General features: G+C 43.1%; 1 protein-coding gene across 10 annotated transcripts in view; it reads right to left on the bottom strand.

Annotated features, from left to right (window-relative positions):
* PARP4 (poly(ADP-ribose) polymerase family member 4) overlaps positions 1-16,123 on the bottom strand; it is a 124,530-nt gene that overhangs the window by 74,138 nt on the left and 34,269 nt on the right. For all 10 annotated transcript variants that reach the window (XM_053307714.1, XM_053307719.1, XM_053307715.1 and 7 more), the window contains exons 13-16: positions 5,606-5,789; positions 2,460-2,616; positions 1,510-1,634; positions 187-318 (exon numbers count right to left, since the gene is read on the bottom strand). In XM_053307714.1, coding sequence (XP_053163689.1) covers positions 187-318; positions 1,510-1,634; positions 2,460-2,616; positions 5,606-5,789 — 598 coding nt within the window. The remainder of the gene's footprint in view (positions 1-186; positions 319-1,509; positions 1,635-2,459; positions 2,617-5,605; positions 5,790-16,123) is intronic.

Below are 16,123 nucleotides of genomic sequence, written 5' to 3'. Positions count from 1 at the left end.
ATATATATAACTCTTCAACCAAAGTTCTCAAAGCAGTTTACATAGAAAAATAAATAAGATGTTCCCCTGTCCCCAAAGGACTCACAATCTAAAAAGAAACATAAGGCAACAAGCAATGGAGGGATGCTGTGTTGGGGTTGGATAGGGCCAGTTATTCTCCCCCTGCTAAATATAAGAGAATCTTACCTCTCCTATTATATGTTTCCCTTTGATAAAAGCCTCAAATCCACATACAGCAGCTGTGTCATCCAAACGAAAGACATATTTGGCTTCAATGGGGCTGCCAGTTTGATTTTCGTAGGTCTGAAACACCACTACCTAAATAAATAAATAAATGGATTTCTTTTAGCCAGACATAAATAAAAACATGAATACATTTCTTTTAGACCGGGTAAACACCAAGCCATGGGTTCTAAAATTAGTTCCCCCACCCCCAATAACAGCACCTGCCTTACTAAGATGAAATATGGTCAAAGATTACTTTCTATGGAATAGTTCAGATGCATTAAAAAAAATTGTTGATGCAACAAAAAAAAATTAAGGTTTTAATTTGTAGATGATTTTTAAATTGTTAAATTGTTTTATGTTTTTGTATATATTTTACTGTTTTATGCTATTGCTAACTGCCCAGAGACGAAAGTTTGGGGCAGTGTACAAATTTGATTAATACATTAAATAATAAATAAATAATTAAATTAAATTAAATCAAATCAAATTATCATAGCAAGTCTACCAACGTATGTAAAAACGGATACTTCAGAATAGGACAGCACAATATGTGGGAAGACTGGTCACATGAGTCTCTCCTACGCATCTGTGAGGCCCTAACTGGCCCCTGAAAAGGTCAGTTTTAAAAAATATATATCCGACAGTAAAGCTATTCTCACGACCAGGGGAAATCAGGCTAAGGGAGCCTAGCCTGATTTCCCCTGGTCGCCAACTGCCATGGGAGCCACGCAGCTCCCAGCAGCAAACCTCAAAAACGACCCCTCCCCTTAAACAAGGTTCGTGGAGCGAGTGATCCGCTAACCCCGTTTTGTTGATTTTGTGCAGCCGTGGTGTGGCTCCACGCCATGGCAACACATGAGGAGACCCCCGCCAAGAGGCTGAAACAAGCCTCCCGGCCCCGGAGGTCTCTTCAGAATGCCCCGTGCACTTGAGTGGGGCATCCTGGAACTTCCAGGGGCTGGCTGGCCCCCGTTCCCCGCCACCCCTGCCAGCTCTGTGACGGAGTCAGCAGTCATGTGGGCGGCCGATCCTGCCACACAAGGACGACTCCCTGCCCGTGAGCACTACCCCGAACGGCGCTTCACACCAATCGTGTGAAGCGCCTCAGTGAAGGTTAAATGTGCTAAACCCCCTGAAGAACAAATCACCAACAAAACATTTCCATTTCTCAGAGCTATCTAGTTAAACAATAAGCTATATCCCATTAGAATTTTTTTTAACAACAAAAAAATGCAACAAAATCTCCACGTCTAGGAGAAAACCCCAGACTGCTTGCATTACCTCTGCAACAAAGTCTATTATTCTTCCCTTGATATGAACATCTTTAAGAGGAATTGGATTTCCAGATTTGTCCAGAAGACCAGCAGTAATATCACTCAGCAGATTTTTGCTTGGTATTTCACAAACTAAACACACACAAAATTAAGGAGAGAATTACTTAAGTCCACCCAGCTCTTAAGGTTCAAAGTAATTTTTAACATTTGGAGGGGGGGGGAATGTTATAAAATCTTCTAAACAATACCTAGCTTGTCTGGCCCTAATTTATTATTATTATTATTTATTGAATTTCTATACCGCCCTTCCAAAAATGGCTCAGGGCGGTATACACAGAGAAATAACAAATAAATAAGATGGATCCCTGTCCCCAAAGGGCTCACAATCCAAAAAGAAACATAAGATAGACACCAGCAAGAGTCACTGGAGGTACTGTGCTGGGGGTGGATAGGCAGGACAATGGCAGGAATCCATGACAAAATATGGCACAGCTACTACACACTTCAGGGTCCAGCTGGGGGGGACACATGCATGAGATTTCCTTCTTCAGATATATGAGAAAGAAACAGATTGTGAAGGAAAGGACTTCCTGTCAAGAGGAGAAATCTGGCCCTTGGAGCAGCTGGAAAGAAGAGCATGAACTGTAACAATTATGTTTGGGGAAGAAAACCAACAAGCCTCCTCAGTAGGCATAAGTCCTGAGCTGGCACAGTATGGAGCCCTAGGGAAATGCCAGGAAAGGCCCATAAATAAGATGAGAGGCTGAAGTAGTCCCTGACCCCTTTACATTAAAAAAAACATCACAGACAGGTACAGATGCCACGCCTTAAGCCTTATTCCTTCCCTATACACCTTTTTTTTGGGGGGGGGAATGTTGTATTCTAAATTTCAATTAAAGAATAAGTCTCCGAAAAAAGACACATAGTTCACAATTTTATACAAGAAACACATCTCACCTTCAGGCTGTGACTGAGGCTTGGAGAAAGGTACCTGGTCTTCTACATCAGTCTGAATTACAGGATTGAATTCTTTTACTTTCTCCTCTTCAAGGCAAACCTTAGCCACATATTGGATTTTGACCTGACTAGTTCTGTACACCACAAATTCATCAGCCTTATGGAAAACAAACAAAAACAGGAAGCAAACTTTAGAATCCTTGCAAGAACAACAAACCAAGCTGATCTTGTATGATGCCTCACTCAAGCAGCTATTGGGAGTGGATCATGGCAAAACAGTTGAGTCAGCTAAAGAAAGGTTTGGAACAGGCACTTAACAAAAACTCATCTAGAAGCATACCCAAAATCAACAGACAAAAAACCTACTGGATGTAGGCAGTGATTCAATAATCCAAAAACCTTCAGTTTAAGATGAGAGTTAAGATGCTTTACATTTTCACTCATGCTCTAAAAATAATGGAAATTGCAAGTTAAGGTGCCCACAACTTCTGCATCATATAAGCTGTAAAGACTTTGTACAGTCTGGTATAAGATGATGGCTGTAGAAATGAGGCTCCATGCACTCACACTTTGCCTTGATATGCATCAGGCAGAAAATAATCAGGGACATCTCTAGGAAGTGATTAGGGAAATTGCACCTGTTAAATGTCTGCCTTATGGTGTGCACAAAACTGGTTTCCCTGGTATGGTTCGAATGCAAATCGGATTCAAACCAGACCAGTTCAGTTTTGGCCCCTCTGAGCCATCCCCCTGGTTCAGTTTGAATTTGAACCGGTTCGGAATGGGCTCGAAGCCCTACTGGTAAAGGGGCAGGGGCCAGTGTGGGAGGCTTCCCTAACCGTAGAGAGGTCTCAGGGGAGTGAATAGAAGTACTTACAAATTGCACTAGCAATGCCTCCTCACCCCACCCACCCCCGAAATCTCCAGGGACAGCGGTGGCCCAGTTCTGGCCTATTCTGACCTGTTTTGGGCATCTGTGCACACGTGGATGCCATTTTTGTGACCTCCGTGTATGCACACAAGCCATTTGCATGACATGGGCTTCACATGACTTCACATGGGTGGAACTTCAGATTTGAAGACGAACTCAAAGCTAACCTAATTATCATAGTCCTGCCTTGGAGTCACATGGGTCAAGATAACCCCACACGTGAGACACCCTTAGACCTAGAGCAGCAGAGAAGGGTTATGTTGTATAGCTGCTTCCCTTGTGAACACAAAGCAATATTATGTTGTTTAACTAAGCTTTATTCAGAAATGTGTTTAACTTAAGCTTTATTCGCCCCGGGGACTTTTTTTGTATGGAGTGGTATAAAAATGTAACAAACAAACAACTTCCTTTTTCTCCTTCTCCTTTCCCTCCCTTTTCCTTTCTGACTCCAAGAAAGAAAGAAAGAAAGAAAGAAAGAAAGAAAGAAAGAAAGAAAGAAAGAAAGAAAGAAAGAAAGAAAGACAACTTTTCTCCTTCTCCTTTCCCACCCTTTGGAGATTGGTTTAGAGGAATCAGCTGACATGTTGTGCAGTGTAATGCGGCTGGTTCTGAACCACCTCTAGTGCTGTGAGCACCTAAGAATAACAGCCTGCAGTGTTGTGCAAGAGTGCTCTTGTACTAATACTTAAGCTTGCATAATCACACTTAGGAACATAGGAAGCTGCTATATACCGGGTCAGATCGTTGGTCCATCTAGCTCAGTATTGTCTACAACAACTGGCAGCGGCCTCTCCAAGGTTACAGGCAGGAGTCTCTCTCAGGCCTATCTTGGAGATGCCAGGGAAGGAACTTGGACTCTTCCTATGCAGGTGCTCTGCCCAGAGTGGCCCCATAAGTGGAACGTCTTACAGAGTTCACATGTAAGCCCTGCATCTCATCCAAATGCAAACTAGGATGTACACTGCTTAGTAAAGTGGACAATTCATGCTTGCTACTACAAGACCAGCTCTCCTTGAACTGTCACTTCTGTGACACTGGTTACATTGGCAATAATGTAAATAGTGCCACAAAAGTGTGATTGAGCAACTTTAAGAATTAGCACAAGAGTGCTCTTATACAACACTGCAGGTATTTTTTTTAAAAAGGTGCTTACAATGGCATGAGTGGTTGAGAACTCCTCACATTATACTGCAAAAACACTGACCACTGTGATTTTGACAACTCCCTTTTTCTGGGAAAACATTTAATCTATGGTAATTGCTTTACATATTTAAACATTTAACCTATGGCGATTGCTTTTATCTGGTATATCCTGAAGTAAATTCTGAATGAAACTGAAATCCTGTTCACAAGTTCTCTCTCAAAATAATGTGGCTTTCTGGAAAAGAACCTAGACTGAAGAAACTGAGCCTTCTACTCAGCTAGGACTAAATCATTTCCTTCATCAGTAGTCCTTACAATAATCCTGTAAGTATGATCACTTCGATATTGCAGGTGGCAAGGGCACTGAGGCTGAAAGACAGGGACTTGCTCAAAGCCTCCAAGTGACTTCCCTAGTGAGGTAAAGAGATATATGAACCAGGCTCCCAGCCCACACTCTTTGTCTCTGCGCCGTGCCAGGTCACTTCTATCATTTCTTAAATGATCTCCAGAACCTCTAGCATGGGGTGTGGGTGTCAAGTTCTAAGTAGGTTCCAAGTCCCCCCCCCCCCGCCGGCAGCATCTCCAAGATAGGGCTAGGGCCGGACTGGGGGCACTGAGAGGGCGGTGGAATGTATGTGGGGAGGGCGCCGGGTTTTGAGCAGAATGGGTCATTAAGGGTGGGAGTTGGGGTGTGGGGCACCGCGCAGGTGGGGCGCACCGGGAATATGCCCTGTTGCCCTGTGGGCCAGTCCGAGCCTGGATAGGGCTGAGAGAGACTCCTGCCTGCAACCTTGGAGAAGCCACTGCCAGTCTGTGTAGACCAGGGATTCTCAACCTTGGGTCCCCAGATGTTATTGGACTTCAACTCCCATAATTCTCAACCAAAGGCCACTGGGGCTGGGGATTATGGGAGCTGAAGTCCAAAAACATCTGGGGACCCAATGTTGAGAATCCCTGGTGTAGACCATACTGAGCTAGATGGACCTATGTATTATGGACTCAGTATATGGCAGTTTCCTATGTTCCTATGTGTCTGTGTAATTGGCAAACAGGAGAACAGTGGAACTGGTACCTCAAATGCTGAATAATGCTCCTTTTCTTTAGAGACTCCATGCACACTTTGGTAGCCTGATGGTGCTGTAGTTAATGACTCATCTGTCCAGATTTGCTCATAAGAAGTTCCAAGTGCTACGTCACAAATCAAGAGCAACCGACTGCCGTCTGTTTGACTTTTCTGAGAATACTTAATGCTTGTACTGTTAAAAAATAGAGATTAAACTCATACAAATATATGAAATGCCTTCCCATAGCCCACTATTGTGAAGGAAAAGATATGTTGGCTTGTGCACAGCTTTATTACTCTACCAATGCTGGTCTAGGTCTTTTAGGTTCCATTTTGAACCACAGATCCAGTTTTGGAAAGCACACGCAGCTGGTTCCTAAAGGTTGCAGCTAGGACTCACCCATCCCATTGGCTTTAAGTACTCAAGAGCACCTTCTGTTCTGACTGTGAGCCCCCGTAGGGAAGAGCTGGGTTTCGTCTCTAACATCACAATGGGCTTCAAGGTCAAACTAGACATGACAGGAGCAGCCATGTTTGCTGCGGCCATTGTATAAGGAAGATAGTAGTGGGCGTCTAACGTTTGCATCAAGGCAGTACATGAATGAACATATCTGAATCCTCCACAGTCTCCCGTCTTATCTCTCTATTGTCCAAGGTACTTTGCTTGCAGCCTGGTCCTGGTACCAGAAGTGAGCCCGCTTAGGAGAAAAGCATCTGGGGCAATGGAGGTAACTTGGGGGAGGGTTCAGTTCCCCTCACTCACACACTCTTTTTGATGTAAAACGTAGACACCCCTCCCACCCCACTCTGTTTTATACATGAATGGGGCAGACACATGAACAAGAAACAGGGCTGCCCCAATCACATTTGGGCCTCAGAAGCATTTGCAAGTAGGAAGAAAGGCTTGTGGCTTCAGGGCACCTCTGAAGCTCAGCCTGACTGTAGAGGTGAGTTCCACCTTTCACCAAGATTCCACTATTTACCCAAGGGGCAGGGCTTTGCACCTGTGGTCACACTGGCTTCAGGGGTGTGAGCTTCAGCAGAATTTCAGTGCAGCTTCCTGGATGAATCTTCCTGCCAAGCCTGAGAGAAGGGTGGAAGCTCATGCTTATAATCCTGCTGAGACACAGGGCACTCAGAAGCAGTAAGAATCTTTCCCTCCAAACTGGGGAAAGAGGCAGAAGCACTGCTAACAGCAGGACTGGCAAAACAGTAGAAGACGAGGATGGATTATTTATTTATCACATCTATACCCTGCTTTTCAGCCAAGATTGGTGGCCAACGCAGCTTACAGCTAAAATGTCCAGGGGGGTATTTATGCAAGAATCTCCAGGTCCCTGGCAGTTGATGACACAGCCCCGGTCCCAGGCTCCTCCCTCCATGTGGTGGGGGCAGAAGTAGCTGCAGATGGACTTAGGAGTTGCTTGAGTGTAAGGATGCCAACCCACAGAAGCGGGCCTTCAAAGTTCTGCAGAAGGTAGACTGTAGTGGGATACATGCATGATCCCACCCACCCTTCAACTATTGAAGATCCTTCAGATGTATCACTGCTTATCCTGCCAAGCTCCCAACACATAGCGTGTTGCCCCAACAGGATGTATACTCCGAAGCATTATGGATACTGCTGGACTTTCTTTGGGACCAACCACTTTCATAAAGTGGTGGCTTTCTTATATTTACTATAAGCAAATAAATATATGATTGTTTTGTTTGTTTACCAGCAAGAGAGCAAAGGTCAGGAAATTTAGGACCAACAAGAGGAAGTACTTTTTCACACAGCGTATAATTAATCTATGGAATTCTTTGCCAAGGGATGTGGTGATGGCCACCAAGTTGGATGGCTTTAAAAGGGGCTTAGACAGATTCATAATGGACAGGTCTATCAATGGCTACATGTCTGGTGACCGTGGGCCATCTCCAGCCTCAGAGGCATGATGCCTCTCAATACCAGTTGTAGGGGAGCAACAGCAGGTGAGAGGACATACACATACCTCATCTGTGGGCTCCCCAGGGGCATCTGGTGGGCCACTGTGTGAAACAGGATGCTGGACTAGATGGGCCTTGGGCCTGATCCAGCAGGGCTGTTCTTATGTCTTTACTCATCCCCAAGACAGTGTCTTTTCAGTGGCTGTTGCTGATCTCTCTTTTGTGATTTATTTTTTTTTTAGATTATTAAAGCCCTTTCTGGACAGGGAATCATTTATTTTATCTTTTTAAATGAAACCACACTATATTTCTAATACTAATGGTAGCTGGGTTGTGCAACATGGCGCCAGTATTACCAATCACCAGCACTGTATGTAAAGGTCAGCCCCAGAGGTGTGGTGCAACTACTTAAAACCTGCAGATGTGCAGTTTCCAATGGAAGTTCCATTGTGCAGGTACGTGCATGCTGTTTTGAGTAGTTGTGCAGCTGCACTCTTGCACACCACCAGGCTGACTTCTATGTGCACAGCAATGCTGTCCAATTGGTAATGCCAGCATTTATTTATTTATGTTATTCATTCATTCAATTTATATACTGCCCTCCCTAAAGTGATTCGGGGTGGTTTACATTAAAGTAAAAAACACATACAGAAGCAGGATCTGTGCTTCTCACGATGGATGTCACATCATTATACACTAACATACCTCATGATGAGGCCAGGTCAGTAGCAGAAGATACATTTGACTCTAGATATGTTAAAAATCCTCCTACTTGGTTTTTGTTACAATTATTAGATATAGTTTTGGAGAAGAATTACTTTAGATTAAATCAACAATTTTTAATGCAGATTCAGGGTGTGGCTATGGGTAGTCCTATTGCCCCATCTTTGGCTAATCTCTTTATGGGAAGACTGGAATCCCATATTATTTGCAAAAAGCATAACAACCCATTTTTTGATAATCTGCTTTTGTACAAGCATTTTATTGATGACATTTTTATTATTTTTTCTGATAGAAGGTTCAGGCATTTATTGAATGGATTAATCTCATTCATGAAACGATTAAATTTGAGAGTCATATAAGTCTATCCAGAGTCTCATTTCTGGATGTCTATGTACACATTGGATCAGATCATCGTATTTTCGTATCACTGTACACCAAAGAGACTGACCGCAATACATATTTACATTATAGGTCATTTCATCCATCTCATTTAAAGGATAATTTACCTTATGGGAAGTTCCTAAGATTAAAAAGAAACAATACCCTGGACTCTGATTATAAGAAATCTGCCAGGAGGCTTGAGGTATAACTGTTGAATAGGGATTATCCTTGGCATATTATTAAGAGAGTGAGACAACGTGCAGATAGTATGTAGAGAAGATGTTTATTTCAGATTAAAGAAAAGTCTACACCATGCAGGATCACATGGGGACTGAATTATTCTTCACTAAGTAATAAAATTTAAAAAGTGGTTCTCAAATATTGGCCATTGGTTAATATCATTCCAGGTTGTGAGGAACCACCGTTGATTGGCTTCAGAAAAAATAAAAATCTCTTTAACTATTTGATACACTCTGATATGCCACAGGATAGGTCAGCTATGTCAAGGGTCAAGGGCCATTTCAAATGTGGTACTGGCGCAGCGTGCAAATTTTCATTGCCCACTAAAGTCTTTGTACATCCTACTAGTAATTATGTTAAGCTTTTGGAAGAATTCTCCAACTGTAATTCTGCTTATGCCATACATGTTATCATTTGTCCATGTTTAAAGCTACATGTTGGCTGCACTATATGTCCAGTTAAAAAGAGTATTCTAGAACATCATTACAGAATAAAGAATGGAGTATTAGAAGCATCACTTACAGAACATTTTTTGCTAGCTAGTCATCAGCCTGATGACTTTAAATTTGTGGTGATCTCCATGTTTAAGAAGGAAAGATTCAGATATTGTAACGTTGATGCAGGGAGATGGCTGAACAGACAAGAATCTTTTTATATACACAGATTAAATTCATTGTCACCTTATGGTTTGAACACGAATTTGGATTTATCTTGCTTTTTGTAACGGTGGTGCCCTAATTATGTGTGATGATTGCCAGACAGCAGCAGATGAGGAGGTTCAACAGCTGTGAATAACTGAGAGTGTTATAAAACCGGAGGAAGAAAGTTTGGTCAGTTTATTCGAGCTGGCGATAAGACTGGGTATCAGGCCTGGCAGCAGCTTGTGTACTGTTGCACCTATTGGGTAATTATCTTTTATGTTTACATATGTAATTCCATTATGTTGTATAAATGTTTTCTTTAATGTCTGGTTTGTGCTTTGTAGTAATTCACATCTACAAGGACTCTTTCCCACTCCCTTGGAGAAATTTAAGAACTTTTGGAAATAACTTTTGGAGGAATTGAAGAAACACGTTTGGAGGGAACTATGAAGAATTCCATACACCAGGGATAAGTGATTTATATTTAGTAGACGTGAAGTTTATTTCGATATTGTTCATGTACTTCTGAGGAAGCTTATTGTGAAACAAGGACTTATCGTGAAACCTTGTCAAATGAAGTGATTAATGATAAATTGTGATTTATGAAGTGACATTGATATGTATACTGGTTATTATTGTTTCTTGTATGTGTTTACATTGTATTTATTGGGTGTTATATTTTTTTCTTTGTCATCTTGAGTTAGTACCACTCTCCCTATCTATCTATCTATCTATCTATATATATTTTCCAATCGGTAATGTTAGCATTTATTTATTTATTTATTTATTTATGTTATTCATTCATTCATTCAATTTATATACTGCCCTCCCTACAGTGATTCAGAGTGGTTTACATTAAAGTAAAAAACACATACACAATTTAAAAAAAGTTTAAACCAGAATAAAATTAAAAACTAGATATCATTAAAAGTCAGGCTAAAAAAGATGGGGTTTTAAAGCTCTCCTGAAGGACTCCGAGGAATGTAATCCTGTTACATCCACAGAGAGCAAATTCCACAACCCAGGGATGACAATGGAGAAGGCCGATGAACTGATAGCACCCAAAGATGGGCCCCTCCTGATGAACTTAATGAGCAAGGAAAGGTACCACTAAGTCCAGGAGGATGCCAGCATGGCTAATGGGTACCATCAAGGAAGCCATAAAAGGGAAGAAGACTTTCTTCCGAAATTGGAAGGCCTGTCCAAATGAAGAGTACAGAAAGGAACACAAACTCTGGCAAAAGAAATGCAAGGTGACAATAAGAGAGGCAAAAAGAGCGTTGGAGGAACATTTAGCCAAAAGTATCAAGAGGAATAACAAACACTTCTTTAAATACATCAGAAACAGGAAACCTGCCAGGGAGGCAGCTGGACTTTTAGACAATGAGGGAGTGAAAAGGATTATTAAGGAGGATATGGAGGTTGCAGAGAAGCTAAATGAGTTCTTTGCATCCGTCTTCATGGCAGAGGATACTGAGCATATACCTGTTTCCTAAATCAGGCTTTTTAGGGGTGGAGGCTAAAGAACTGAGTCAGACAGAAGTGACAAGAGATGATGTTCTAAAATGTCTGGAAAATCTGAAAACTAACAAATCACCAGGGCCAAATGACATCCATCCAAGAGTCCTCAAAGAACTCAAATGTGAAATTGTTGACCTCCTTGCTAAAATATATAGCTTATCCCTGAAATCGGGCTCTGTACTAGAGGACTGGAGAGTAGCAAATGTAACACTGATTTTCAAAAAGGGATCCAGGGGTGATCTGGGCAATTACAGGCCGGTTAGCTTAACGTCCGTTCCAGGCAAATTGATGGAAAGCCTCCTCAAGGATAAAATTGTAAAGCTCATAGAAGAACAGGCCCTGCTAAGAGTGAACCAGCAAGACTTCCGCAAAGGTAAATCTTGCCTCACCAACCTTTTGGAGTTCTTTGAGAGTGTCAACAAGTGTGTAGATCAAGCTGATCCAGTTGACATAGTCTACCTGGACATCCAAAAAGCTTTTGACAAAGTTCCTCATCAAAGTCTCTTGAGAAAACTTAGCAGTCATGGGATAAAGGGACAAGTACATGTGTGGATTGCTAACTGGTTGAAAGACAGGAAACAGAGGGTAGGTATAAATGGAGAATTTTCACAATGGAGGGAAGTAAGAAGTGGGGTCCCCCAGGGATCTGTGCTGGGACCAGGGCTTTTTAATTTATTCATCAATGATCTAGAAGCAGGGGTAAGCAGCGAGGTGGCCAGATTTGCAGATGATACCAAACTCTTTCAGGTAGTGAAATCCAAAACGGATTGTGAGGAGCCCCAAAAGGATCTCTCCAAACTGGGGGAGTGGGCAACAAAGTAGCAAATGCAGTTCAATGTTGGCAAGTGTAAGGTGATGCACATTGGGACGAAAAACCCCAACTTCAAGTATACGCTGATGGGATCTGAGCTGTCGGTGACTGACCAGGAGAGGGATCTTCGTGGTGGACAGCTCGTTGAAAGTGTCGACTCAATGTGCGGCAGCTGTGAAAAAGGCCTATTCCGTGCTAGGGATCATTAGGAAGGGGATTGAAAATAAAACGGCTAATATTATAATGCCCTTATACAAAACTATGGTGCGACCACACTCGGAGTACTGCGTACAATCCTGGTCACCACATCTAAAAAGGGACATTGTAGAACTGGAAAAAGTGCAGAAGAGGGCAACCAAGATGATCAGGGGCCTAGAGAATCTTCCTTATGAGGCAGGACTACAACACTTGGGGCTTTTTAGTTTAGAAAAAAGACGACTGCGGAGAGACATGATAGAGGTCTATAAAATCATGCATGATGTGGAGAAAGTGGAGAGAGAGAAATTATTTTCCCTCTCCCCTAACACTAGAACCAGGGGTCAGTCCATGAAATTGATTGCTGGTAAATCTAGGACCAACAAACGGAAGTACTTTTTCACACAACGCATAATTCCCTTGTGGAATTCTCTGCCACAAGTTGTGGTGACGACCAACAACCTGGATGGCTTTAAGAGGGGTTTGGATAACTTCATGGAGGAGAGGTCTATCAATGGCTACTAGTGGGAGGGCTGTGGGCCACCTCCAGCCTCATAGGCAGGATGCCTCTGAGCACCAGTTGCAGGGGAGTAACAGCAAGAGAGAGGGCACGCCCTCATTTTCTGCCAGTGGCTTCCAGCGGCATCTGGTGGACCACTGTGCGAAACAGGATACTGGACTAGATGGGCCTTCTTGGGCTTCATCCAGCAGGGCTGTTCTTATGTTCTTATGTTATGTTCATTCAAGACTTTAAAGGTAATTTAAAGCACTGCGTTGCAGATCATGTCAGCCAACAACAACTAAAGATAGCTTCACACATAGTGATTTCCTAGGCAGGTATAATTTCTGTACCATATAACATATGGCAAATGCACACATATATATTTCTTTGTGTGATGCTATGCAGCTGATGTATGTCATTTGTCACAGTATTTCTGTGGCTTTCCTACAACATGTATTAATTATATTTTTATCCGCCCTCCTTCAAGGAGTGCTACCCATGGATCCAGGTAGGAATGAGACAAATAATTTTATCTGTGATGCGGAAAGATGCAGACCACTTAATATATTTCTTGAGGCATCACCTAACATCCAAATGTTACACTTTTCTGAAGGGTGCTAAGAGTGAGGACAAAAGGAAGGGAGAGATATGTCCTGTGATTGATGGAAGACTGATGACACCTTCAGTTGGAAGAAAGGACCTGGAATAAGGCAAATAGACTCTTGTGAAAATATGCAGTATGACTTGTGGATGGATAATGCCTGAAGTTCTAATACCTTCATTGCCGATGTAACTGCTATCAGGAAGACTAACTTGAATGACAGAATCGTATCGAGATAGAGTGTAATGGCTCAAAAGGCTGAAACTATATTTAACATCGTACTGAGGTCCCAAGAGGGGAAGCGATTCATGGTAGGTGGTAGAAGAAGTGTTGCCCCTCAGAGGAACCTTTTAAGGTAAGGGTGAGAATTCAGAGATTTTTTGACATGCCCAAGATTAAACCTACTAGGGATGCTGCTTGTCTTTTAAGTGTATTTGGTTTCAGACCCTTCTCAAGCCCCTCCTGAAGAAACTGCAGAAGATGCTGGATTGAAGCCTCTCCACGAGGTATAAAATGGCAGGCTGGCCATCTTCAAAATGCCTTCCCTGTGCATTGATATATCCTACTTGTTGATGACCTTCTGGAGACTAGAATGGTATCCAATACCCTTTCGGAATATCCATTGACTCAGTAGTTGCCTCTCTGTCTCCATGTGGCAAGCCTCAACCAGCCTGGGTTGGGGTGTTGGACCGGACCCTGGAGAAGTAGATCCACTGTTACTGGCTGGAACCATGAGAACCATGGCCGTATGGGCCAAAACAGCACCATCAGTATCACTTGAGATTTTAGCAGACGTATTTGTCTCAGAACTCCTACAAGTAGTGAAGTGGGTAGGAAAGGGCAAAGTACGCCCCAAGCCATTTGGCTGATAACATGTCTGTATCCTCCACTTCCCTGCAGGGGAATCTGGAGATGAATCTCGGGAGTTGGGTGTTCTGAGGTGTAGCGAGTAGATCCATTACTGGAATTTCCCATCTTAGGGTTATTTACCAGAACTCCTTCTGGTTGAAAGACCATTAGCCTGGCATCAGATCCTCCTGACTGAGCCAGTCTGCCAGTTGGTTCAGGTCCCCTTTTACATGGTGTGCCAAGATGGATACCAGATGAACTTCTGCCCAACTTCTGCCCAGGGCTGCTTGTGTGTGTAGAGATTGTGACCTTCTTTCCCCTTGTCTGTTCACATGTGCTTTTGTCGTGGTGTTATCAGTCTTTATCAGCACACGATGCTCCTACAGAGATTGTTGGAATGCTCTCAGAGCCAGGCGGATGGCCCTGAGCTCTAGCAAGTTTATACTATGGCCTTTTTCTTGTACTGTCCACTTTCCTTGTGCATCAATTGCTGGAAGTATGCTCCCCAGCTCCTGTTGCTGTCATCTGTTGTCACGATCACCTTTGGCGGATCCAAAAACTGTTTCCCCTTCAACAGGTTTTGTGTTATTAACACATTGAAGGGACTGACGGACCAGGCATGGAAGATGCAGCAGTAGGCAATGGCTGCTTGGTATGGTAGAAGAAACCATTGAAGATTTCTGAGTTGGAACCTTGCCCATGGAACTGCTTCCAGGGTCGCTACCATTAGGCCCAAGATTCTTGCTAACATGGGAAATAGAAATGTAAGCGTTGAAAGAGCCTCCCTGATCTCTTTGGTAGGAGTCTGATATCTGTCTTAAGGGAGAAATAGGCAGACCCGTACTAAATCAATTACAACTCCTAAGTGTTGTAGTCTGTGAGATGGAACCATCTGACTCTTGGGCACGTTGACCAGGAATCCATGTTCCTGCAATGTCTGAAGTGTCCTTTGAAGATCATTCACTGCTGTTTCCTTTGAAGTGGATTGGATCAGGAAATTGTCAAAAAATGTGAATATCTGGGTCTCCTGAAGGCAAAGGTATACCATCAGTGGTGCAAGTACCTTCGTAAATACCCGGGGATCTGATGGCAGGCTGAATGGTAGAGCTTCATACTGATAATGTTTCCTCGCATACTTGAACCTGAGGAGACGGCCGCTGCAATGGATTGGTATATGTAGGTATGCTTCCTTCAGGTCTGTTGATAACAGAAAATCTAGGTGGTGCAGCCCTTCTGCTACTGAGCAGAGGGATTCCATACGGAATTTGTTGTGCTTGACCACCTGTTCAAGAACTTTAAATCCAGCACTGCCCTCTTTGAGCCATCCTTTTTGGGGGTGGTGAACAAGATAGAATAGATGTCCTTTCCCTCCTGACAGGGAGGAACAGACTCCACGGCTCCTATTTACAGAAGATGTATGACCTTTTGGTGCTCTATGTGTTTGGAAAAAGAGTGAGAGCGTGGAGTTGGGAGGAACATGTGGGAAAGTTGGGCATTCAATTCTAACTTGTATCCCATCTGTACTGTGCTGAGAACTCACTTGTCTGTGGTGGAGGCCTCCCACGCATGGAAGTGATCCGACAGGCGGCCTCCTAGCCTGGGAGGTTCTGAGTCATGGCTGCTTTGTCTGCTTGTTCTGATTAAAGGTCTGCCTGTTGTTTTTGAAACCTCTTGAAGGGAAATGTTGGTGGTTCCAGGACCCACGCTGGGATCTGAAGTCCCTATCTAAGCCCTTGAAGCACCAAAAGGGCTGAAAGGGCTTTTTAAAAACTGGTCTATCCAGCTTATGTGGTGCCAAAGGCATTGTTTTTCGTTTGTCCTTAGACTACCAAAATGTCCTTAAGGGCCATGTCACCAAATAGCTTAGTGTTATCATATGGAACGGCTGTTAGCTTAGAGTCCACTTGCCAGCTTTTAAGCCAGAGGTGTCTTCTGCCAACCACTGAAGCGACAGATGCCCTAGATGAAAATCTGAAAGAATCCAGAGTGGAATCAGCCACAAAGGCTTGTGCCTTCTGGATCTTAACCAACTGTTGTCTCATTTTGACCAAATCAGAAGGTGGGTTGCTAAGTAAGTAATCCACCCATTTACTTAATGGGTGGATGACTTAATAAGGATGCCCTGGCGACCATAGAG

Source organism: Hemicordylus capensis, chromosome 3, assembly GCF_027244095.1.
Source record: "Hemicordylus capensis ecotype Gifberg chromosome 3, rHemCap1.1.pri, whole genome shotgun sequence".
Lineage (NCBI taxonomy): Eukaryota > Metazoa > Chordata > Lepidosauria > Squamata > Cordylidae > Hemicordylus > Hemicordylus capensis.
This window is presented reverse-complemented; position numbering and strand designations above follow the sequence as displayed.